At 35.8% G+C, this 26405-nt stretch overlaps 4 protein-coding genes and 1 long non-coding RNA gene across 10 annotated transcripts in view; 3 read left to right on the forward strand and 2 right to left on the reverse strand.

The window, feature by feature from the left end:
* LOC130985259 (uncharacterized) overlaps window positions 1-26405 on the forward strand; it is a 920555-nt gene that overhangs the window by 565809 nt on the left and 328341 nt on the right. The gene's annotated exons all lie outside the window — the stretch shown is intronic.
* Window positions 1331-4092, forward strand: LOC130985294 (GDSL esterase/lipase At5g45670-like). The gene is made up of 5 exons (XM_057908198.1): window positions 1331-1639; window positions 1750-1880; window positions 1991-2218; window positions 3447-3687; window positions 3783-4092. The coding sequence occupies exons 1-5, from the start codon at window positions 1402-1404 to the stop codon at window positions 3995-3997; spliced, it is 1053 nt and encodes a 350-aa protein (XP_057764181.1). The 5' UTR covers window positions 1331-1401; the 3' UTR covers window positions 3998-4092.
* Window positions 4057-7694, reverse strand: LOC130985319 (floral homeotic protein AGAMOUS-like). 5 transcript variants are annotated; one of them, XM_057908242.1, is made up of 9 exons: window positions 7561-7694; window positions 7161-7392; window positions 5742-5792; window positions 5206-5287; window positions 4971-5032; window positions 4781-4880; window positions 4641-4682; window positions 4506-4547; window positions 4057-4427 (listed from the first exon to the last, which is right to left on the reverse strand). In XM_057908242.1, exons 2-9 carry the CDS (start codon window positions 7388-7390, stop codon window positions 4254-4256), a joined length of 783 nt encoding a protein of 260 aa, XP_057764225.1. In that variant the 5' UTR covers window positions 7391-7392; window positions 7561-7694; the 3' UTR covers window positions 4057-4253. The 5 variants fall into 5 exon arrangements, with proteins under 5 accessions (XP_057764225.1, XP_057764223.1, XP_057764224.1 ...); XM_057908240.1 differs by having other exon boundaries at window positions 4506-4550; XM_057908241.1 differs by having other exon boundaries at window positions 4506-4550; window positions 7544-7694.
* On the reverse strand, window positions 10435-11520 carry LOC130985350 (uncharacterized). The gene is made up of 2 exons (XR_009088948.1): window positions 10664-11520; window positions 10435-10607 (listed from the first exon to the last, which is right to left on the reverse strand). It is a non-coding gene; the product is annotated as an uncharacterized LOC130985350 (long non-coding RNA).
* Window positions 22470-24755, forward strand: LOC131024805 (uncharacterized). Its single transcript, XM_057954341.1, has 3 exons — window positions 22470-24238; window positions 24481-24505; window positions 24600-24755. Exons 1-3 carry the CDS (start codon window positions 22470-22472, stop codon window positions 24753-24755), a joined length of 1950 nt encoding a protein of 649 aa, XP_057810324.1.

Below are 26405 nucleotides of genomic sequence, written 5' to 3' on the forward strand. Positions count from 1 at the left end.
CATCTTATTATTTGCGTCTCACTTATTATAATATTGTTCCATTATTATTGATCTATTTTTGTAAAAAGTATCAACCATTCAAAATGCATGGGTCCTATCATTTTTAATCAATACACAACTTCTTTTTAATTCTCGTGCCCAAAAATTTCGAGATAAGAATAACTGGGTAGATGGAATATTATATATATGATGAACCATAATTAGCATTTATTACCAAAAAGAAAAATTAAAATACACCTAATATCTGAATAGTCAATCCAATTAATTAGTATTTTTTTTGTAGAAATACTGCAAATTAAATATAAACAATAATTATGAACCTTAAAAATAATTTTTTAAATATATTTTGTAATTATGTGTATTTTTTTTGATAAAGTAATTAAGTGCATGTAAATATATACGTTTTATTTATATATATAAGACAAGAATATGTAAAACTCTTCAAATTTATATAAACTTTATTTATCTTAGGCATATATATGTATATAATTTAAATTCATAATCTATTCGCGTGTTGCGCATAATCTTTATATTAATTTATACAAAACCAATACATTCAAAATAAATTCGAGAAGATATCTGTGAGAAATTTTGGTAATGTGAACTAATTTAGGTGAGTGTTTTTTTTTTTTTTTTTTACCAAATCTTCTTAAGAAAGACAGAATTTCCATGCTAAACTTAAGAGTACCGGAGAGTCAATGGCAACTTTACCCTTCATTCAAACCAATTAATATGGAGAAGATATATAATATTTACAAAGGTATTTAATTATCTGGAAATATTTACTGCGCATTTATTTAAATTTTATTATCACATAGACGTTAGTTTTTCCATGTATATTATTCCTCCTACAATCCTATGTTTATTAAGACCCTCAAGTTTCCTAGTCTCCTCCGCATAATTTTCACTGGTTAAAACTAAACAAATTAATGCGCCATTACATAGTAACTACATATCATTAACTCGATTATATATATTAACCAAGATTTTAATCTTAAATAATCCCCTTATGTTTGGCCTATTTCTGGGCCATGAAATTGATTTAGGCCAAGTTGTCTAATTTGGTCTAGTTTGGTATCAAATGAGATAATATCCAAATCCAGTCAAATAACTTTTGTATAACCACGCAACAAGCTGTGCATAAATTCACACCTCGCAAAAGGAATATTTAGCTGATAAAAAAAAATTCACGATATTTAGTGGATCAAAATTATACTATATGATATCAACCAAACAATCCCAACCAAGAATATTTAAATCTTGAATGATCCCTTACATTTGGCCTAATTTCTTTATTTATCTTGACATTCATCAATATATATATAGCACACAAACTAGCTCAAAACAACACAATACTTCATTAAAAAAGCTCCATTTAATTGTAGTAATAGAACTACTAACATGGCTAAAATTATCTTCACAATATTCCTTTTTTTGGTGGCTTCTAACTTGGTCCCATCAATCTATGGAGAAAAACTGGTTCCTTGTTATTTCATATTTGGAGATTCCCTTCTTGATAACGGAAACAACAACCACCGTAACACCGTTGCAAAAGCCAATTTTCTTCCGTACGGGATTGATTATCCCAACGGACAAACCGGCAGATTTTCAAACGGTCGAAACGTAGCAGATTTTATAGGTTTGTAATTACTTTATTTAACATGTGTTTTTATTAATTTTGACTTTTATCACCATTAATTCATTTAATTTTTTTACTGATATGCATTTACCTTCTTAATATATCAACAGCTGAGGAGTTGGGCTTCCCGGCTCACATCCCGCCGTTTGCAACGGCTAGCGGTGACGACGACGCCGTACTAAACGGCGTAAACTATGCATCTGGAGGAGCAGGGATTCTCAGTGGAACTGGAAAGCAATTAGTAATTAACTATAATTAACCATATATTAATTTCTTCTATCTTTCTAATTGGTGAATAATTATTGTGCTTATTCTATAATTTAACGTTGTGATATACATACATGCATGTAGGGTGATGTGATAAGCCTGGATGAGCAATTGCAGAATCACCAAACCACAATAAACCGAAGCATTTCTATATTAGGAAATGCTGATGCTGCCAAGAATCATATGGGCCACTGCATATATTCCGTCGGAATGGGCAGCAACGACTACGCGGCCTACGCTATGAACCCACTCCGACCGAGCCCAAACCGTTACGCGTCGCAACTAATTGATAACTATTCTCGTCAGCTAAGGGTGAGTATTCGACTATTTTGATGTTATATAGTACATATATGGCTCGTTTGCTACAGATGATTATGGTATATAATATATCTAGAACAGCCTAATATGTGTTTGGTACAAAACACATTGTCCTTTATAAATTAAAAGCCCTTAAATATTGTAAAAATTTTGGTGATCTTAATCATAATCATAATTATTACTCCCTCTGTCCATGAAAAAGAGTCCCATTTGGGGTTCAGCTCGGGTTTTAAGAAAGTTGTTAAAGTAGGTGTAAGTGAGATAAATGTATAATTTGTAGGGGTATTATTAGTACAAAAAAAATAGAATAAAAGTACATTTTTAGTTAAAAAGTGAAATAAAAGTACAATTTATAGTTAAATGTAAGAGAAAATGTATGATGTGATGGTTCAAAAAGTTAAATGTGACTCTTTTTCATGGAAAAAAAATGGAATAAGTAGGACTCTTTTTTATGGATGGAGGGAGTATTAACTTTGTATAATCCGAATATTTCATGCCAAACATGATATTAATATATAGCATAAGGTAAAAGATACCTCAGTCAAACATATCACACTTCATCATATCTTCTACCAAACGAGCCCTATATCAGGGACGGAGCCGGGGGGGCTAGGGGGGGGGGGCTAGAGCCCCCTCCCAAATTTTGAGTTTTTTTTTTTTAATTTTAAAATATATATAGATATATGTTTATACCTATTATAAAAGAATTTTGTTTTATAAAAGAGTATTTGGTTATTATATTCTCTCATATATACTTAATTTAAGGATAATTTTGTTTTTTAAAACTATATGATCTATGAAATATTGTTTGTTATTATTACTATTATACTTGTCTTTTAATAAAAAATGCCTAATATGTATGAAATGCTAAAAAAAATTATAATGTATTGAAACTAATTTGTAATATATAGAAAATATATAATCTATGGACATGTTGTTTGTTATTATTATTATTATACTTGCCTTTTAATAAAAAATGTCTTAAATATACGGAATTTCCAAAAAAAAATTTGTGATATATTGAAACTATATAATCTATGAAAATAATGTTCGTTATTATTAGTATTATGCTCGTATTTTAATTAAAAAAAATACCTTAAATATACTGAATGCCCAAAAAAATTTCTCGGGGGCGGCCCCCCGAACTAAATTCCTGGCTCCGTCCCTGCCCTATATAGTATTATCATGTTGTATTCGTAATCCAATTTTTACTATAATGTAGGATCTGTACGCGTATGGAGCAAGAAAGGTGTCGCTGTTTGGATTGGGAGCAATAGGGTGCGTTCCTGCTGCAAGACTCATGTATGGGCGGACGTTATGTCTGTCGGCAACCAAAACGACGTCGGGAGTTTTCAACACCAAGCTAAAATCGCTAGTCGATGTTCTAAATAAAGATTTAGTTGGTGCCAATTTTACGTATATCGACACGTTCGGGATTACTGTTTCTGATCCTGCAAGCAATGGTAACGATCGAGCTTTCAATTAATTAAAAATTTCTAATTGAATTTTGAAATGTTAAATGTTGATGGGGATTTTATTTATTTTAACCTAATTTCAGGGTTTAAGTATGATAAAGTAGAATGCTGCACGGTGTCTGCAGCAGGAATGTGTGTTCCACAAGGCGTAACTTGTAGTAATCGAACAGATTACGCCTACTTTGATGGCTACCACCCCACGGAGGCTGCAGCCGCCGTCGTGGCAAAGCGGGCGTTCGCGGCTCTCTCTCCCTCCGATGCTTATCCCTTTGATATTCAACACCTCGCTCAGGCGTAGTGAATCTTAGAACTGTTTAGTTGTACTAACAGAAAAAGCGTATGTTGTACGCATAAATATAAATTTAATATATACTATATTTATTTTTTTAATAAGTAATTTGGTCTATTTGATTCTACAACTATAGTAAAATCATCAGGATCACAAAGTAGAAACACTAGTAAATTAATGTAAGATGATGTGTTCAAGATTCCGTCATGACACGAGCAGAAAAGTCTAAGGTTGATGGCAAGAAGAAGAGAGATATGCATAAGGCTTACATTAACTGAAGCTGTGGCTCTTCCTGCTTAGTATAGTCTTCATTGGGCTGCAGCCCCATGACTTGAAGAAAGTTTGGAGCATCATAACCCTGTTGTTCAACAAACTCAAAACCACCACTCCCGCCCGGCATCAAATTCATGTGCTCGTGGGCTCTCGAGCTCTCAGCAATCTACACGTTTCACACACAACTCATGTTAACACTTAGACATGTGAGCGAGCAACCAGCAGCTTCGTAATTATTACCAACCTTTGCTCGAAGGCACTGGTTGTTGTGATGTTGCTCGATCTCCTGCTGCCAAATGTTGAAGAATTATATGATCAGATTGCCAAAGATTTAATTTATTTAGAAACAGATAGATGAACAATTATCTAAATTACTTACCCTCTTCTGCAAGTACTCAATTTCTGCACACAGCAACTCGTTCTGAGACATGGTAATAAGACACGTTTTAATTAATAGCTACGCGCCACAGAATCAAATTATTAATTTGTAATAGTGATTGATCGATGTAGGATAGGAACCTTTTTGGTTCGGATTCTGCTAATTCCTTTTTCAACCTTGCTCTCGAGGTTCTTGAGATCCCTGAGAGTCAAAGCTCCTAATGCCTCTCCAAGCATTTGCCTGAATCAAAATGGGAAAAATCAATAACGAAATAAATAAAAAAAAGAATCAAATAGTTGAGCATCAGAAACTATATGGAGTATATATTACCTGTTGTGATTCTGCGTATTATTGATTTGAGCACGCAACTTGGACGATTCTTGCTGGTAGTACTAGAAACATAGTGTAACATTTTGTTGTTTGCTTAGAAATTTAAATAATCAAGAAATTGGAAGTGCTTTCCACTTCTTTTGGATGGATATGCACCAAATTCCATTAAGGAAAACTCAAATCTGGCTTATCACATAAATCACATCAAATTGAAATGTGAAGCTTGAATCTTTACCTGACTATTAGCTTCAGAGATAGAACCATGATTTGAGGAATCCGAGGAAGCTTTCTTGTACCTCTCAATGGTAGCTTTCACACTGCACAGTAATTATAATATCAATTCACTACAATAAAAGTTTACACTGGTGACATGAGGTTTGGTAGCTATTACGTGTGTTATAAAAACTAGTGATATTTGAAAGTGTAACTATTAGTTATTCGCTACGCCATCAAATGTCACTAAATTTTATGACACACATAATAGCTACCAAACCTAATGTCAGTAGTAAAATTTTTTTTGTAGTGATTGCAAATTTTTGGACATCTACTATTTGCATAATATTTTCAAGTACAAATATATAACACTCAACCTCTTCCTCTAAATATTCCAGCACTATGTCTGATTAAAACCTAGGTTTCTTATCCAGTTAAAAACCAACAGACAAAGGCAAGAACTAAAAAGTGATTTATTTTGTCAACTCAAAATGTCACTGTGACAAGATTAAATTTAGTAAAACTCAGACAACCTCCAATTTCTAAGTCTGCTACTACCTTAATTTCGTCGAGGCACTGATTGGCTGCCCACGCAAGCTGGCACTGAACCTAGCGATATGATTGGCCCCATATATCAAGAATTCAACTTTTCAAATCCGCTTATTCTAATGCCCCTACTCTTTTCACCCCAGATTATTATGAAATTCTATGTCTTTTACAACCATCAATTTCGAATAATTCCATCTTACATGACATGAAGCACATAATGTGTGATAGATACTAAAAAGAATGGCTTTAAAAAACCATAGGAAGAGAGTGGCTTTAAAAAACAAAGAAAAAAAAAAGAGAGAGGAAGGAATATGGCTTTGCTTGTTTCACTACCCCTGTGAGTTCTGTAACTCTTTCCTTTTTTTAGATTCAACAGTTTCAGAATTTTTGTGAAAGCCTCGAATTCGGGTAGCACAAAGAAACTGGATCCTGTTTTTCCTATTTCAGAAAAGAGAAAGTAAAATAAAACAAAAAATGGTCACGTTACTTTCTTTTGTCAGAAGTCAAGAACAAGAAAATCGTGTGTGACGTGACCAAAGATTCTTGCCACCCACACAGATCCAAATTCCCATAACCTCTCACGAAGTAAATTGAAAAACGTATTACTAAGAGATAAATAAAAAAGTCCCATGGTAATTAGATAAGAGGGATTTTCTTCTAAAAAATTAAAATAAGGTAAAGTATAAGACTTGATTTCAGTTTCCAGGTTTCAGATGGAATAGAAAAGGTTGAACTTTGCTAGATTGAATTTGAGGAAGAGGCGAGCCTTGGAAAATTAATATAAATATATCAATATAGTGAACCCTAATTAGGGCAACTGATATAAGAGATTTATACAAAGTGTTATTTGAAATCGGAAACCATTTAGAATGAATGCAAAAAACACCAGTTAATCTTCTTTGTATGAGTAATTAAGTGAGATAAAGCCCTAATTAGGTTGCAATAGGGCTAGCTGTTGACATCTTTTTTTTTTTTTTTTGCAGAATCCTTTTGTTGATCTTTACCTCAGTGATGCAAGAACTGACGTCCAATTACAAGAGAGCATTAAAGGGGTAAAACGAAAGGACAAATGAGAACTTGACAGCTTGCTAAGACCTAAGACTTGAGAGAGAGAGAGAGAGAGAGATTTGAAGCTGATCCAAAAGTTTCTCCAAAAATTTTCATTTCAAGATCACAAGCTAAAAAACTATGTCAAGAAAATCTTGTAAAATATTTCACTGTGCAAACACATGATCATGACCTACACCACAAAATCTTTCCTCAAAGGTCAAAATATGTCAAACTCCAACTGTTCAATCAAAACCTCATTAGATGGGAAGAGGAAAAGGGAAATTTTAAGCACAAGGACCTTAGATCCATAATAAAATTAACAAAAACCTAAATCATAAGCATTTTTGTTTTTGTGGATAGCTCAAAATTATAGTATACCTGTTGTTAGCATACTCATAGAGGCGGCCTCTGGTAGAGAAGACGACTAAAGCAACCTCGGCATCGCAGAGCACAGACAGCTCATAAGCTTTCTTCAGCAGTCCGTTGCGGCGTTTGCAGAATGTCACCTGACGATTCGTCGTGTTCTCGATCCGCTTTATCGCAATCTTGCCCCTCCCGTTTTTCCTCTGCGGCGAGACCTCCCTTGATTGATCGCTCTGCGCCTCCATCTCTACGCAGGTAAACAAATCTTTCATATATATATATATATATACCAAAACAAACTAAAAACTAGGAGAGGAAGAAAGAAATATGTGCGTTTGGATGTGGAATAGACGAAAATTCATTGATGGTACAAGCTCAAAATACTAGAATTGGACCACCTTAAATTTTAACAAACCTGGTTGTCTGAAACTCAAAAATTATGGCTTCTGTCTGAAAGGAGAGAGAAATGGAGAAAGTGGCACAATGAAGCTCCAGTGAGGGGCTTATGTGTGCGCTCGCGCGTGTAAAGTAACAAATGATGTTTTTTTTTTTTTTTGGTTCAAAATTAGTGGTGATCACTAAACTCATCTACTATATACTTAGCGCTCGTTTGGTTAAAGTAGAGGAACGGAAAAGGAATGGAATCAAATAAATGAGTGGAATGGTAACAATAACTATTAGTACTTGTATTGAGTGTTTGATTTAACAATGAAAATGAATCATTAGTAAGGATTCCCTTTCTTTTGAGTAACAAATTGGGTGATTGGGTTACCCTCGAGTAAGGGTAATGATTATATCATTACTCAAACCAAATAACAAGTAATGGATTCAATTACTTGATTCCCTTTTTAACGTCTAAAAACACACATGTGTTATGTGTATACAAATAATTATGTCATTTATTGTTGGTCTGTAGTGATAAATTCCAACAATTATTAGAGGCTGTTTGGCTGAGCTTATTTTAAAGAGCTTATAAAATATTTCAATAACTTATAAGATGTAGTTTCTTAAGAGCTTATAAGTTGTCAAAATGCATGTTTGGGTAACTAAGCTTATAAGTTAGAGAGAGAATTTTTAATTAGTGAGACAAAATCTTTGTTAGAGAGAGAAAATCGAAAAAAAAAATTGGAATGATATATGATGAAAATAGAAAATGATAGTTAAATTATTTTTATAAATGAGTGTTGCTTATAAGATAATGAGAAAATAAGTTGGGGTAGATGAACTTATTTTTTTGAGAGCTTATAAGCTGTTTAGGAGTTTAATTATTTTATTAAAGACTTGGAATGAGCTTATAAGCTCCTAAATACTACTAGTTTATAAGTTGTTTTAAAGAGCTTATAACCTCAACCAAACATCCTCTTAATTTTATTTTTTTAATCCTTCTTTTGTGTGAAGATTGTCTATCTTTTTATGCGTGTCACTGGTGTGTTTTTTGAGTTAATATTGATGGAACTAATAACTGGTTGGTGAAGTGGAAAAGGCAGTTGGAGCTGAAAATGTTGTTTCATGTTGCTTTAATTCCCTTCTTGTTTATCAAAAATGGCAACTTGAGACAACACGGAACCTGATTAATTCTGACCATTAATTAAACACGCAATTATAATTTAGGGTAATGTTATCTTATAATTAGAACTATATATGTATGCATCGTCCATTAAAGAAGAAAATAAACTATACTTATGCATAGTGTACTCTACATATTCAAATATCCAATTTTCACATAATTATATAGCAATTTGATCCCCGGCCCTTAAAGTATTCTTCCTGAGCATTATTTTAATTTTTATTTACATGTGTGGACACGATTTTTATTTGGTGTTAATTTTACAAATTGTCTAGGATTTTTTAGAACAAGAAATATACATAAAATTATGGGGAATATTACTAGCTAGGTAGCCCCCATATAATTATTTCTGTAGTCATTCATGACTCATAATAAGGGGATATGACAAAGGGAGGTCACTTGTGGCATTCTGTGATCTGTTGAAAGTTGAAATTTATGATGATGGTAAATTTTGGCTTCCTTAAAGAAGTAATTTTGCTTTTCATCGCTGGCCCACAATTTCTGCATATATGCGATGGAGCTGCATGCAAATGAAACCATCATACTACCTTTATTCCAAATACATACTTGCTAACTCGAGGGTGCATTTATTTTGATTGCAAAATTTTTATTAAAAAATAATAACTAAAAAAAATTGAGAAAATATTACTCTTTTTCTCATTATTTTATTACTATTAGAGATGAAAAGATAAAAAAATATTAAATATAATATTTTCACACACTATCATAGGATAATATTATTCAATATTGGAGAGAAAATGAGCTGCTCGAGAAATATTTCACTCTACTCGAAAAAAAAAATCATTATAGTGATCAACACGTGAAAATGATGAAAAATGAGTGAAAATATACTTTTTCACACATTTTCCATCAAAGTAAATGCACCCTAAAGATAAAATTGTCCAAATTATATGTAGGATAATAATTATAAATAGAAAGTGCATACATTTAAGGACGTACTAAAAATGTAATAAATGCATAATTTTAGGAGACCAATGGAGTGGTATTTAATATTCCATTTGTTCCACTAAAAATATTGTGTATTTCATTTTAAGTTATCCCGTTATAACTGGTATATTTCATAAATTGAAAAATTTAACCTTCGAAAAGTGGAGGCTCTATCACCTTTAATCAATTTACACATTTTCCTTAATCTGTGTACTCAAAAGTTTTCTGTCACTTATAATAATGAGACGAAGGAAGTATTTTATAATGAGGTGGTCTCCTGTACACCCGGGTTGTACCCGACCCGGATCCTAACTCATTTGGACTATCCTGACTCATTTTTTCTTGAAATGACACTAACACTAACACTAACACGCACTACAAGAAATTCGCTCATACTTGACGGTTTTTCACCGTCATCTATGGTATCCGTCGACTGTCAAGTATAGTGGTGTCATGTATAGTACCTAGTATAGATGACGGTTTTTAAACGTCATCTATTCTCATTATTCTTGACGGTTATATATGTATATATGACGGTTACAAACCGTCAACTATGATGTAATACTTGACACTCATAATATTTTTCTTGACGTTTTCGGACCGTCAAGTAAAATAAAATACATGACAGTTATTGGTATATATTTGACACTTTCTCACCGTCATATATGTAAGTTTTAATGACATTTCTAAGTATATACTTGACACTTTTCAACCGTCATCTATACTCTTTCAAAATTTAAAATATATTTTTCCTATTTTATTTATTTTCCCTAGTTTAAATTTATAAATATCATTAAATTGTAAAAATAATAAATTTATACATATTGAAATTGTCATTTAATCATCTATAATAATCAATCATCCAACATCCACAAAATATCTATTATTTTACAACATCTCCAACATCCATACAAAAAGCTACAAGTCTTCATTCTCAATGCTCCCACCTTGCTTTCTTCAAGTCTTCATTTCCACCTTGCTTTCTTAAAATCTTCATTTCCACATTGCTTTCTTTAAGTCTTCATTTCCACCTTGCTTTCTTTAAGTCTTCATTCTCAACGGTCTTATCTTTTTTTCACTCTAGCTTTCTTCCACATTATAACTCTATTAATGTTCTCATTACCAAGTAACTCGCCCTTCTGCAATTACAAATATTAGACATGGCAGAGGCTTAGATAATTAAAAACTCGAGTAAAATGAAATGCTAAATTACATGATTCGCATCAAAGTTCAACAACAAGCATCGGACTGTATATTACCTGATGGAGAATAGTCTAAAACTACACTGAGATCTTTTATCAACATAATATGAAATAGAAACTAATAATTTCCAATTATCTGATGGCACAATAAAAGAAAAGACAACCAATTAGTGAAAATCATACCTTTTGTATGAAAAGTACCTTGTATAAATTCGCACCGCGGGGGAGGCTCGGGCTGGCCGCGACGACCGCCGGTTCTTCTTGAGGCGCGGTGGCCGCCGTGTAGGAAACAAACAGACAGGGCGGCGAGCGAGAGAGAGAGAGAATATAGAGAAGTACCGTAGTGCGCGAAGAGCGGTCCAAACGGTGTGAAGGCGCGGTAGTACGGCAACGGCGGCGATATCCGCCGGACGGACGAGAATCGAGAGGGAGATTGAGAATCGTCGAGGAAATTAGGGTTTACAGATCTATAAAGAAATTAGGATTAAAATTAGCACAGAGAAATAAGGAAGAGACAAAGAGGGATAGCACCAGCGGCGTTCGCCATGCCGGTGGCTGTGAGAACCGGCGAAGACGCCGAAGAAAGAGAGATGGAGGACGACGCTGAGTGAGAAGAGAGTGAAAGAAGTGTGAAGAGGGAAAAATAGAGAGCAGTCACGTAAATAAAAATTCAATAGTGAATATCCTTTTTCTTTTTCTCTTTTAAAAAAAGAAAGAACATTATGTATGAAACACAGAAGTGACTGTCGGCGTAAAAAACGTAAAAAATTAACATTAAAAATATTGAACATATAAATAAAAAAATTATATAAAATTTCAAAGCATAAAAAATTATTTGACAATTATTAAATCTATATCTATATATAAATTTTTCGATACAATATATTTTATCATAAATTAATTAAATAGTTCCCTCTCAAAAAAAAATTAAAAAGTTATCTTTTGGAGATTTAAGGGGGTTTTATTTTTCTTAAGTTTAATTTGTGAAAATAGTAAAAACTAAAATTTTAATTAATTTTAATACTGATGTTGATAAAAAATTTAAGAGGTTTTTAAAAAAAATTAAGAGTTGAAATGTTCAATCTTTGTCACTTGTGTTTTTCCTTCAAAAAATTATGACAGTTTATTAATTTGTACTTGAATTTTATTTTATATTTTCAAATAATTTGCTTTTTTTTTTTACAAAAATATAAGATGATTTGTGGAAATTCTGAACATTTTAAAACTTGTGGCTATAATGAGTTTTTGCTTCAAAATTTTTGCATTTTTTTTAAAGATATATGATGTTTTTTTTACAAATTCTTGACGTTTTAAAACTTGTGTCAATAATAATATAACTAATGACAATTTTTTTAGTAACATACATGACGATATGCATAAATGTCATGTATATAATTTAAATTAACGCACATATATGACACTTGTTTTAAATATAGTTATACCAAATGTCAAGAATATTACAATTAATGACAATTTGTTTAGCCACATACATGACAATTTGAATAAATGTCATGTATAGCATTTAAAATAACGCACATACATGACGTTTTACAGTGAATGTCATGTATACTATGAATAAATGACGCTCATACATGACACTTTTTCTAAAAGTGTCAGCCCAGCGTCATGTATTCTATACATGACACTGCATACATGACGTTTTTTTTTCAAAACGTCATGTATACCAAAAAGGCGCTCATACATGACGCTTTTTCATAAAAAGCGTCATGTATGCAGTGTCATGTATACTCATTTTTCTTGTAGTGACGATCTTGGAATGACACTAACATTATTTTGTTTTACAAATGACATTATTTCGAAAATAACACTAATACTATTTTGTTTTACAAATGACAATATTTCGAAAATGACACTAACACTATATCAAAATGATACTAACACTTGATATTCGGATAGGATAGTCCAGTTGAGTCAGATCCGGATCAGGATCCGGGTCTGATACCATCCGAGTGTACAAAAGATTTTGTGTTTTATAATTTGCAATAGATTTTTCTTTTTTGTGGTATTCGCAATATATAGATCATTAAAGATAAATCTTAGTTCTGTTTTATACACATCTATGATCTATCTACCAATCACCGATAAGGTAGATAAATCCGAATAAAGCTCACTAAATCACAATTTAAATAATCATTTTCAAGCAAATTCGAATATAATATGTAATATAAAATTTAGATGGGGAGCTATATATATATATATGTTGTATATCAGTATATTGATCTCACTAGTACATTTCCAATCAGTTTGGCTCGTTCCTGTTGCCTGTCTTTTCTTGCCTCCTCCATGTGAGAATGAGAATCACAGCCCATATTATATATATATGGTCTCGAGTAAAATTGATACTATCACTTTAATATATATTGAGCTGCTCGAGAGCATTAATTTTATAATGGGAAAATATCATATATTGTCTCAATATTTAATGATATTTAATTTGGAACATTGAGACATTTCCAAAATATCATTAATTAATATAAATATTGATATATATATATATTGAGCTATGCTCGAGAGCATTATATAAATGTTGGGAGAAGATCAAATAAGAATGGACAAATGTGATAAGAAATGAGGATGAATCTGTAACACATTAGATTTTCAAATACTATGGCTGATATTTATCTAGAAGGGGCGAATTTTTGCTTGGGTCCGAATTTTGGAGGGAATGAAAATTTTATCAATTAATTTGATTTCGTCATGCAGTCATTATAAGCAGTTTATGCAACACTATATACTGACTTATGTATTACTTTTATTTCTTACGAACGATAATATTCTTAGTACAACCCATCCCTTTTCTAGTATATATAATTAGAGAGTTTATTGTTTGAGTTGACCTAGCAAGTAGAGCGGTGTTATACTCTTGTGTTAGGATTGGAAGTTGTCTTGCCATTTAGGCGTAATTGTCTTAAAGATGTGTCATTCTACTTTATCAAACAAAGGGACAAGCTTAGCATTTCTATGGCCAAGCAATTTCATGTGGGATGTCTACTTTTTCCTATCCTTTTCCGTTTAGCTTATGCTATCTTTCTTACTTCACTCAAGAATATGTTCATCCACAAATTCAAACGGTTGTAATAAGAGAATTTTGTAGATAAGTACGTACAAAATTCTCTTATTACACATATAAAAAGAGAATTTTGTATGCACATATAAAAAAATTTATTAAAATATAATTAATGATATTGTAATGATCGATATTAATAAAAATAAAATAATATTATATTACGATGCATTTATGATATTAATTCAACGATGCACTAAAGATGAATTTGAAAACTTCTAATTAATATTAATATTAATATTATTATTAGTGACTAGCTAATGAGGAAAATATTATTATGAATAAAAAATATTATTGACGAGTACTGTGCCACGGATTTAATAATAGTAATAATTTATTGTTCACAGTGACTGCATAACAATAAAAAATAAAAAAATTTATATATAACGGCGACCTTATGCCAAAAATATATTAAAAAAATTGCAAATACATCTATTAAAGATTGTGAAATGGTCGTCGTTAATTATTAACGACACGTCTTTCGTTGTTAATGGGACGTTAAGTTTAACGACTACGTGTTTCTGACTACGTGTTTCTGTTGTATGTGAATAGTACGATCATGAATAATATCACGCTGGTTATTTGTAGTTAATTAAATTAACGATGAATTTTTATGGTATAACGATGGAAAATTCCGTCGTTAAAAGCGCATTTTCTTTGTAGCGTGTGTATCAATGATGTATGTTTTCACTTAATTTATTAATTACAAAAATGGTTCCTTACTTTCTCAGATATTCGTTCATATCGGAAATATATTAAAATAATATAACGCTTGATAATCAAGAAAATTAGTCTTGAGATGAAACCAGGGACGGAGCCGGGGGGGCTAGGGGGGGCTAGAGCCCCCTCCCAAATTTTGAGTTTTTTTTTTTAATTTTAAAATATATATAGATATATGTTTATACCTATTATAAAATAATTTTGTTTTATAAAAGAGTATTTGGTTATTATATTCTCATATATATATACTTAATTTAAGGATAATTCTGTTATTTAAAACTATATAATCTATGAAATATTGTTTGTTATTATTACTCTTATACTTGTCTTTTAATAAAAAATGCCTAATATGTATGAAATGCTAAAAAAGTTTATAATGTATTGAAACTAATTTGTAATATATAGAAAATATATAATCTATGAACATGTTGTTTGTTATTATTATTATTATGCTTGCCTTTTAATAAAAAATATCTTAAATATACGGAATGTCCAAAAAAAGTTTTGTGATATATTGAAACTATATAATCTATGAAAATATTGTTCGTTATTATTAGCATTATGCTTGTATTTTAATAAAAAAATACCTTAAATATATAGAATGCCCAAAAAAAAATTCTCGGGGGCGCCGAACCCCCGTACAATTTCAGCCCCCCCCCCCCCCCCCGGAACTTAATTCCTGGCTCCGTCCCTGGATGAAACCATATATGCAAAATCGTTGTTGCTACGAGCCTCTTGAAAGGAAAAGAAGGCATTGTTGGAGTTGAAGATAGCAGTTAAAAAGGTCAGCCTGTTTCCAAACAACCATTTTATTTCATATATTTAACATATCTCATATAGAATTAATTCAATTATTCAAGTATAAGAAGAAACAATCAACTCGAAGTTCCTAACAATTGTAATAACCAAAATTAGTAGTACTAGCTAGTTTCTCCCCGTGGACCTGACCAAGATCTAATGGACCCAAAATTATTTGGTGTTACTATTTAAATCGATTATATATCATGATATTCGGTTTGGTAACAATCGATTCTAAGATATAACTAAATGTTGTAAAGAATATGTAGAGCGAAAGAGAAAGTAATAATAACTTGAGAGGACAATTATTATTTATGTGTATGACAATGTCTTATAACTATTACCTACTTATATGTATAATTGAGATGTGGCAATTAATTTGTTACAATCCCAGAATGGAACGTGATGTTGGTAAGCAGTCTCTATCCTACGGTGAAATTGAAAAAAATAATAAAAACAATTACAGAAGGGTAGATACAAAGGGAATGTTAGTCTTGAATAAGTATGTTTTGCTCTTTCTTCATTGTGTGTTTTTAGGTGGTTGGACCGAGTCAAGAAATGATGGAAGACGTGAAGGATGAAGGAGGAAAAGAAGGAACAAATTCTGTTGAGAAAAGGAAGGAACAAGTGGAGATAAAGAGAGAGAGAAAGGAGCGTGTGGCAGCTCCTAAAATCAAGGAAGAAGTGGACTAAATCCAACAACTATCAAACGGCCACTTCATCCATGATCCAAGCCACGACTTCAAGCCTTGGGAAGCAAGATTGAGATGCCTATATATACCAAGGAGAAGTCCCAGTTCAGATCACAAACTTTGAGAGAAGATATCTAGCTTTTAAGTGATCTGTTTAGGAGTGCTGTTTCTCGTGTTGGGATAACATTAGTTATAGCATTCTGTGTTTTGTTGGATTTCGGAGTATAGCTCTTGAATCCGGTTTAGTTTGTTAGTGAGAGTGTATGGTGTTCAATACCCAGTCCTTTGTAAAGGTATTGAACGTGAGTGTCATTCTCCGTTTAGTAATTTCGCCATAAGGCATTCTTCAAGTTATTTATAACTTGAAGAAATTTTTCCAAAGTTTGGTGTTCGTTTATTTCCGCTGCATTATTTACTCTGTGCTGTGTGGTGTGTTACTTTAACACAAGGTTTTCAGTTAGTTCGTGTGGAGCAACACTTTCAATTGGCGTCAGAGCCAACACTCGATACACTGAGTGTGATCCTTGGTGTTGTTACAACAATTTCCGTCACAGTTGTTACAACAGTTGCTTCCACATGGAGCCGTTTGGTGTTATGCGTCCTCCTATCCTTGATGGTGCAAACTACTCGGCCTGGAGGATAAGAATCCGACAGTACATCAAGGCTATCGACCTTAAAGCCTGGCACTGCGTCGAAGAAGGGTGGTCTGCCCCCAAGACCACTGATGCCCATGGTGATGTGATCTTAACACCACCTGCTCAATGGAGTCGAACTGAGTTCGAGGAGGCAAATTTCAACGAAAAGGCTATGCATGCTATCTATTCTTTCGTGGACATGAACATGTTCAATCTCATCAAGAATAGCACGTCGGCCAAGGAACAATGGGACATACTCCAAAGACACTGCGAGGGCGACACAAGTGTCAAAGAAACAAGGCTGAGACTCCTGACCACTAAGTTCGAAAACATGAAGATGGATGAAGGAGAAGACATCAAGGAGTATTCCAAGAGGATACTCAGTGTGGCTAATGAATGTCGTGAGCTCGGAGATCCAATCAGCAATCGGGTGCTTGTTTCCAAAGCATTACGAACGCTCCCACCGCGTTTTGAAATGAAGATTACTGCCATCGAAACAAGTCATAATGTTGCAGGCCTGGAGTTCGTGGATTTGATGAACACACTCCGGACCTATGAGATGACCCTGGAAGAAAGAGGATTGCTGCACAAGAAGAAGGCTGTTGCGTTCAATGCCGGATGCACATCTACGACAACAACCAGCAGCCACACCCTTCAGATACGTGATCTAGAGGATTCTGAAGAATTGGAGGAAATTCACGAAGGAGATGGTGTCGCACTCATCACAAGGAAGTTCAACAATATGGTGAGAAAACTTAGACGGAACAAAGAGAATGATCGAGAAGGAAACTCACCAAGGCATGATTCCGTACCACCTAAGAGGAATGACTTCACACCCCCACGACCAATGAGGAAAGTTGCCTCAACGACTGAAACCTTCAGGTATGATCCAAATTTCATCAATAATGTTCAATGTCGTGAGTGCAAGGGGTTTGGTCACTATGCGAACCAGTGTGCGAACACCCTTCGAAAACGAGGCAAATCATATTGGGTGTCTTGGAGTGATGATGAGGCTGAATTTTTCGATGGTTCGGAAAGCTCAAAGGAAGAAAAAGAAGATGATGACGATCCCGGTCTGTCAGCTTTCCATGTCAAGTTTGGAAAAACCTTGTCCGACGATGAGGATGATGAAGGAGACCAGCTGTTAAACAGGTATGACACAGGGTTCGTTCCAAATTGTCTGTGCTTTAACGCATGTGTAGGTAACACAGAGGAAAGCAACGAAGAGACCATGCTGGTTGTCATGGAACTTAAAAAATTCTATGACGAACTACTGGGAAAATGGAAAAAGCAAGGAGAAGAGCTTGAAGCAACAAAGGAGGAGAATGTCAAGCTAAAAAGATCGTTGGCAAAGCTTGAAGCCTCAATCACACAAAAAGAAGTCAAGCTTGAGCATGTTACAAGTCAGCTGGAGGAAGCTCAAAGCACCATTGCCAAATGGAATTCAAGTCGGCATAGGCTTGATGATTTTGTGTCTGCAGGAACTACGGACACCACTGGACTTGGATACACTGCTGCACCCGCTGCTGCATCCACACCTGGAAAGACAAAGGTAAAATCTACTCATGGGAAGGAGTTTGTCGTGGAAGGAACTTCAGTTGGACAGACACGACCACAAAAGAAGAGGTATATGTGTCATTATTGTCATCAAATTGGGCACATTCGACCGTTTTGTTTCAGGAAGTTCAATGACGAGAAGAAAATCTTTGTCAACTCAAAGAAAACGAGAACCAAAGGGAAGAAAAATCTACCACAAGCTCGTAGAAAAGTCTGGAAGTGGGTCAGAAAAGATGAACTGAAATGTAATGTTGTGTTCACAGCACTGAAAACTAACATCTCAAGTTCATGGTATTTCGACAGTGGATGTTCCCGTCACATGACAGGTGACAATGGCTACCTTAATAACTATCAGGTATGTGATGGTGGATCTGTGTCTTTTGGTGGTGGTTCAAAGGGTAAAATCATTGGTAAAGGTACCCTAAATGTTCCCGGCTTACCTTGTTTGAAAAATGTGTTTCATGTTAAAGGTCTTATGGCAAATTTGATTAGTATTAGTCAACTATGCGATGAGAATTTGCATGTTAAGTTTAACAAGGACTCTTGTGAGGTTTTTGATACTCAAAATTGTTGTGTAATGAGAGGGCAAAGATCTAGTGATAACTGCTACCTTGTCGATGATCCTAAGTGCAATAAGGCCCAAATTGATGAAAGCATGTTGTGGCATCAAAAGTTAGGGCACACAAATTTTAAGAATCTTGACAGGTTGTCCAAGTTGGAAGCAGTTCGAGGTCTCCCAAAAATCACGCAAAAGGAAAAGGAAGTTTGTGAGAGTTGCCAAAAAGGGAAGCAGATCCATGCCACCCATCGTGCTACCCAACAAGCTGAACAACACTTTGGTACGACCCGATGCTTTGAACTGGTTCACATGGATTTGGTAGGACCAGTTGGTGTTGAAAGTATTGGAGGTAAACGATATGTGTTTGTCTTAGTGGATGATTTTTCAAGGTTTACATGGACTTTTTTCTTACGTGAAAAATCTGAAACTATTGATGTTTTCAAAACACTCTTTGCCCGGTTTACTAACATGTTTGGTGCGAGAATAGCAAGAATAAGGTCTGACCATGGACGTGAGTTCGAGAATGCGGCTTTCACAAATTTTTGTGAGAAGAAAGGAATCTTTCAAGAATTCTCAGCCCCCAAAACGCCACAGCAGAATGGAGTGGTGGAACGAAAGAACCGAACCCTGGTGGAGATGGCAAGAGTGATGTTGGCTTCAAAGAAATTGGCACAACGCTTCTGGGCAGAAGCTGTGAACACCGCATGCCATATTAACAATCGAGTCAACATCAGACCTGGTACGTTCAAAACTCCATATGAAATTCTGCGTGGTAAGAAGCCAAATCTCAAATACTTTCATGTCTTTGGGTGTGTGTGTCATATACTGAATGACAGAGAATATCTCACAAAGTTTGATGAAAAAAGTGACAAAGGCATCTTTTTGGGATATTCTTTGAATAGTCAAGCCTATCGAGTTTTTAACTTGAGAAGCCAGACTATTCAAGAATCTGTAAATGTGGTATTTGATGATGTGAGGAGTATTGCAGATGAGAATAATAGGGAAGATCAGGTGATGGACATTGTGATGCCAGCAGAGGATGAAACAGCAGATGCTGAGGCAACAGAAGAAATCACACCACAGACACCAGAAGAACAGTGTGATACCGATGAAGAGGGAACCCCCAATAATCAAGGAGAAAATGTGAATAATGCACCCTCCAGAAGGATTCACAAAAATCATCCAACCTCTCAAGTAATTGGCAATGTAAGTGACGGCATGACCACAAGAGGTAAACCACCGGTTGACTACCGGAAGATGATTTGCATGTCTTCCCTTTGCACGTCTATACCTGGTTTCTTGTGTTTTGTGTCGAAACTTGAACCAAAAACAGTCAAGGAGGCATTACGTGATGAATTCTGGATGCTAGCCATGCAAGACGAACTTAACCAGTTTGTTCGAAGCGATGTTTGGTATCTTGTGCCTAGACCTGCTGACAGGAATGTGATCGGCACAAAGTGGATCTTCAAGAACAAGTCAGACGAGTGCGGGACGATAGTGAGGAACAAGGCGAGACTCGTGGCGCGAGGATACACCCAAGTCGAAGGTGTTGACTTTGATGACACATTTGCACCAGTTGCCCGCATTGAATCCATACGCCTGCTTCTTGCAATTGCGTGCCATCTCAACATCAAGCTGTACCAAATGGATGTGAAAGGAGCTTTCCTCAACGGCATCCTAAAGGAAGAGGTATATGTAGAGCAGCCGAAAGGTTTTGAAGATCCACACAGACCACACCACGTCTACAGGCTAAAGAAGGCTCTCTACGGCCTTAAACAAGCCCCTCGAGCATGGTATGGACATCTAACTTCCTTCTTACTTGAGTTTGGATTTGTGAGAGGTTATGCCGATAGGACATTGTTTATAAAAAGAGAAAGTAGTGATATTTTGATCACTCAAATCTATGTTGATGATATGATTGTCGGTGCTACCTCACAACGTTTGTTAGATGATTTTGCAAGGGCCATGACCACCACGTTCGAGATGAGCATGGTGGGTGAACTAACATTCTTTTTAGGGATCCAAGTCAAGCAAGAACCGGAAGGAATTTTCATCTCACAGGGGAAGTATGCACGAGATATGGTGAAGAGGTTCAATCTGGAAGGTGCAAAGCACATGCGCACGCCAATGGGATCAAGCGACACTCTGTCGAAAGACAATGCTGGGGAGGCAGTAGATCCAACACTCTACAGATCAATGATTGGGAGCCTCCTATATCTCACCGCCACACGACCTGATATCATGTTCAGCGTGTGTGTGTGTGCCAGGTATCAAGCTGATCCTAAAGAGTCTCATTTAAAAGCAGTAAAGCGTGTGATAAGGTATGTGGCTGGCACACTTGATCTTGGCATTTTCTTTTCCAAAGATTCTAACACGAACCTTGTAGCTTTTAGCGACTCAGATTGGGCAGGGGATACTAATGATAGGAAAAGTACAAGTGGTGGGTGTTTTTATCTTGGAAATAACTTGGTGTCGTGGCATAGTAGAAAGCAAAATTGTGTGTCTCTCTCTACTGCAGAATCCGAATATGTTGCTGCAGGTTGTTGTTGCTCTCAACTTCTTTGGTTGAGACAAATGTTGTCAGATTACGGTGTGACGAGTGATGCGATGGTGATGTACTGCGACAACATCAGTGCAATAAACATTTCAAAGAATCCGGTCCAACACTCACGAACCAAGCACATCGATATTCGACACCACTTTATTCGCGATTTAGTGGAACAAGAGGTAATTAAGTTAGAGTATGTTCCAACCGAGAACCAAATTGCGGATATTTTTACTAAACCTTTGGATTTTGAGAGATTCACCATGTTGAGAAGGTCTCTTGGCCTTTGCCTTCGAAACTAATGAAAAAGGAAGTGTTTGTTGCATCCGTTTCAAAAGAAATATTCTTAGATGCAACTGTTTTTTTTTTGTCTGTGTGATGCTCTATGTTGTTTCAGCACGTTCCTCTTCACTAACTCAGTTTGTGTGTATAATATATATAAAGCACAGAAAAAGCCAAAGTAGTTTGGGGGGCACGGCGTTCGCTGCGACGATGCTACCTTACAAAATGGCCATCCTCGATTGCTTTCACAAATTTAGACTAGGGGCACGGCGTTCGCTGCGACGATGTTCTCTATGTCAATAAAAATGAGTGAATTTTACTTGGTGCTGTGCTTATAAGTGCGAAATAAAGTCTAACTGAGTTATGTGTTAGGGGATGTTGTTATAACAGAAGGCAGAACATTAGATAAAATAATTCGGGAAAAATGGGAAGTTTGTTTTCAGTTCCGATTTTCATGGGATTCTCTCTATCCGCAGGTTCTGTAGTTTGTTCCGCATATCTTGGTCTTGATGTGAACATATCTCTTTCTTAATCTCCTTCTAACCCTAATTTTCGAATTTAATGGTGAAGATTTTCGAAAGATTTGGTTTGTTGAGTTTTTGGCTTTGATTTCTTTAGTATTTATTCTCTGCATGCAAATCAAATCATCACCATTCTTCATCATTACACTGTGTTTTTCGAGAGAGACTCTTTGTTTTCTTTGCCTTGCACTTAGTCTTTTTTGTGCTCTCATAATGTCTAACCCAAATACTATTGAGCTCATTAGACAGATTCTTTCAAATCCCCAATTTCAAGCAGCCCTAGCCACCATCTCAGTGCCGGAAAATCAGGCTGTTCCACCGTTGCCGTCCCTGCCTGCTCCGATGACAACTCCAGAAACAGCAAGCAGACAAGCTCCACCACCGGTGTCTCAAACGCCGGAAGTCTCAAAAGCGGTGCTGAATCCGGCGCCCATTTCTACAATCGAGCATTCTGCCGATTCACCGGTCGAAAAGCCGGCGAAGCAAGGGGAACCTGAAAAACCCTCGATTAAACGCAAGAAGAAGGGGGCCGAAACTTCTAGGCCCAAGCTCAAGGCGGTACGGAGGTCAAATCGAATCCCCACTCAACCTAGGGTTTCAAAACCCGGACCCCCGAAGATGGTGTTACTCGACGAATCAGAAGACGACGCACCTCCAGCCAAGCAAGCACGGACATCTGGGCCGACGGTAGAAACCTCCACTGCTGATGAAGAATCTGCTGCTCCAACAGAGGAGACCGCAGAACCCACAGCCCCTTCTCCGGCGCAATCCCTTGATACTCTGCTCAACGAGGCTGAAGCAGAGGTAGCAGCGGAGAATCCTTCTGACGACGACACACTTCTCACTGAGGTGCTAACAAAGCTCAAGCGAAAAGCCATTCGTGAAGGAAAAAGGAAGGCTACCACCTCGGCTGTGCCCCCAACACCTGAGGCCACAGAGTCGGAGGAAGAAGACATGGACGTCGAAGACGAAGAGCCCGAAGGCTCAGACATGGAGGCCGACAAAGCTTACCAGCCCTTCTTCTACACTGCGGATGCGGCAAAGTCTTGGCAAAATGTCAAGAAGATGGAGTGTTACAGTGAGCGGAACATCGAGCAAGACTCATTTAAGGTGCTCAATCTGGTGGAATTCTTCAAATCTCGCCATCTGTTCAAGTCCGTGACGGAGGTAGAGCCGTTTGTTAAAGCAGTGGTGCAGCTGGTTTATAGCAACCTGACAGCCGATTTCGGAAACCCAAAGTCCAGGAAGTACGGGAAAGCTTTTTACAGAAACACGGTCTTTAATTTGACGCCTTCGGTCATCAATGGAATTCTTGGCACGCCGGATGTGAAGCCCACAGCAGTAAAGAACATGGACAAAGTGGCCTCAGTCATCACTGGTGGGAAAGTGCGGAAATGGTTAAAGCCGATGAAATCATCCACCTTGTCCTATCTGTATTCTGCCTTGTTCAAAATCATGACCATGAACTGGATCGTGTCAACCAACTCCACGGTGGTTACACAACAGCATGGCATACTTCTCTATTGCATTGGAGAAGGATTGCCATTTAATCTAGGTCAGGTTATCTTTGATCAAATTGCCGCTTCTTCTCAATTGTCGGGGTTGCCGTTCCCTTCTTTGATTTTCAGGGCACTTCGGAGTCAAGGTGTACAGGTGAAAGCATCTGCCAAGAGGGAGATCATTCATGAGTATGCTCTTACGAGCATGCTCTTTAGCGAGGGCAAAGTTGCTGATCTGCCCTGGGTTAATCCGGTTGCTGCTCCCTCTGTTGAGGACACTACCATGATCACAATCCCCAAGGCAACATTGCAGGCCCTGTTGCAGCATATCGACGAATTGGAGAACAGCCTTCTGCAAGCCCGAAGAATTCAGGGAGAGTCCTCGTCAATCCTGAATAAAGCCAAAGGACAGTTAACTGCCCTCCTTTCTTCCCAAAAAGGGGGAGAAGATGCTGCTGCTGATGCTGCTGAGGGAACAGGAGAGTAAAGTCAGGGGGAGTGGTGTTGCTTAAGTTGAGCAGAACATTTGATGAACTTTCACTAGAACTTTTACTAGCATTATTTGTTTGTTGGATGCTTAAGTTGTTTCTTTTGTTGTGTTTGATTGTTGGGTCTTTGACTTGCTTATGCATTCTTGCTAGTTAATGGTTTTTACTCTGTTTCTTGAAAGTTCAGTTTGTTTGCTGCTGTTTTTGTTGGTGTGTTTTGTACTGTTATCTTTGCAGGAGGAGATCACATCAAGGGGGAGAAGTATGTGTGTTGGTTTTGTGAAGAAAGGCAAAAAGGGGGAGTTTGTTAGTCTTGAATAAGTATGTTTTGCTCTTTCTTCATTGTGTGTTTTTAGGTGGTTGGACCGAGTCAAGAAATGATGGAAGACGTGAAGGATGAAGGAGGAAAAGAAGGAACAAATTCTGTTGAGAAAAGGAAGGAACAAGTGGAGATAAAGAGAGAGAGAAAGGAGCGTGTGGCAGCTCCTAAAATCAAGGAAGAAGTGGACTAAATCCAACAACTATCAAACGGCCACTTCATCCATGATCCAAGCCACGACTTCAAGCCTTGGGAAGCAAGATTGAGATGCCTATATATACCAAGGAGAAGTCCCAGTTCAGATCACGAACTTTGAGAGAAGATATCTAGCTTTTAAGTGATCTGTTTAGGAGTGCTGTTTCTCGTGTTGGGATAACATTAGTTATAGCATTCTGTGTTTTGTTGGATTTCGGAGTATAGCTCTTGAATCCGGTTTAGTTTGTTAGTGAGAGTGTATGGTGTTCAATACCCAGTCCTTTGTAAAGGTATTGAACGTGAGTGTCATTCTCCGTTTAGTAATTTCGCCATAAGGCATTCTTCAAGTTATTTATAACTTGAAGAAATTTTTCCAAAGTTTGGTGTTCGTTTATTTCTGCTGCATTATTTACTCTGTGCTGTGTGGTGTGTTACTTTAACACAAGGTTTTCAGTTAGTTCGTGTGGAGCAACACTTTCAGGGAAAATAAGGAGAGATGAGCTATCAATAAGTAAGTTTTCAATATTATTGCTCCCTCCGTTCCATTAGCTCATATCATAAATGATAAATATTATTCTTTTAAGGGTGTGTTCTCTTTGATTATAAATTTATCATTAGAAAACAAGGAAAATAAAAGATTGAAATTTTTTATCACAATTTAGTGGTCTCCGTACTCTTTTTATCTTGGGGGAAAACTATACTCTCTCCGTCCATGATCCAATGTTCCCCACCTTTATCCGTGCGAATTTTAAGAAATATTAGGTGAATATGTTATGAGTGGAGTTTGGATCTGAGAAATAGAGGAGTTAAATTGTATATCTTGAGGGTAAAATTAAAAGATCATAAGAATATACAATATGAAAAAATATTATCACACCTATAACTTGTGATACTAATATTAGAATTTTCCAAGAGAATTGGAGTGAAAAAGGTGGAAAATTTGGCTGCCCAGAAATCCTAGCTACCTGCCTGAGGAAAATTTTCCAAGAGAATATGTGAAAGAGTGGAAAAAATGAGAAAAGAACACAGGATTTATAAAGAGATGGCCACTCCAACGACGTTGCATGGCTCCTCTTCGGCAGTATGTTCTTTACTTTTGTCTTACACTCTCTCCCTCCACGAAAAAGAGTCATATTTATTTTCTTCTTTTTTTTGATAAATTTACAATATTAGATAAAGAAATTAAAAGTCCCTTCCCAAGACATTTGGCCTTAGGCATTAATCCCTTACCGTTTGGCTAACACACACACAATATTTATCTTTTCTTTTTTTTTTCATAAAAAAGAGTTATTTAACTTTTTGAACCATCACATCAATTATCTTCTATTTAACTATAAATTGTATCTTTACTCTATTTCGTGGACGTACGATGGGAGTATACATTTGTCAAAGCAAGCACATTTATAAAGTTATACTATATTTCTAAGCTCTTTTCTAGAAGATATTGTATTTGATCGTTTCTTGAATATGCACGCAAAGAGAAAAGGATAAGAGAACAAAACAAATTCTAAAAGAAAGAGCATAAACAAATTCTAGCAATTTTTTAAGGGGCTTTGTAAATATTAGAGTTTAAAATTATTTATCTTAGGGCTATTTGTAAAAATAGGCTACTATTTTTCGGACTTGCAAAAATAGACCAATTATTTTA

Source organism: Salvia miltiorrhiza, chromosome 5 (genome assembly GCF_028751815.1).
Source record: "Salvia miltiorrhiza cultivar Shanhuang (shh) chromosome 5, IMPLAD_Smil_shh, whole genome shotgun sequence".
Taxonomy (NCBI): Eukaryota; Viridiplantae; Streptophyta; class Magnoliopsida; order Lamiales; family Lamiaceae; genus Salvia; species Salvia miltiorrhiza.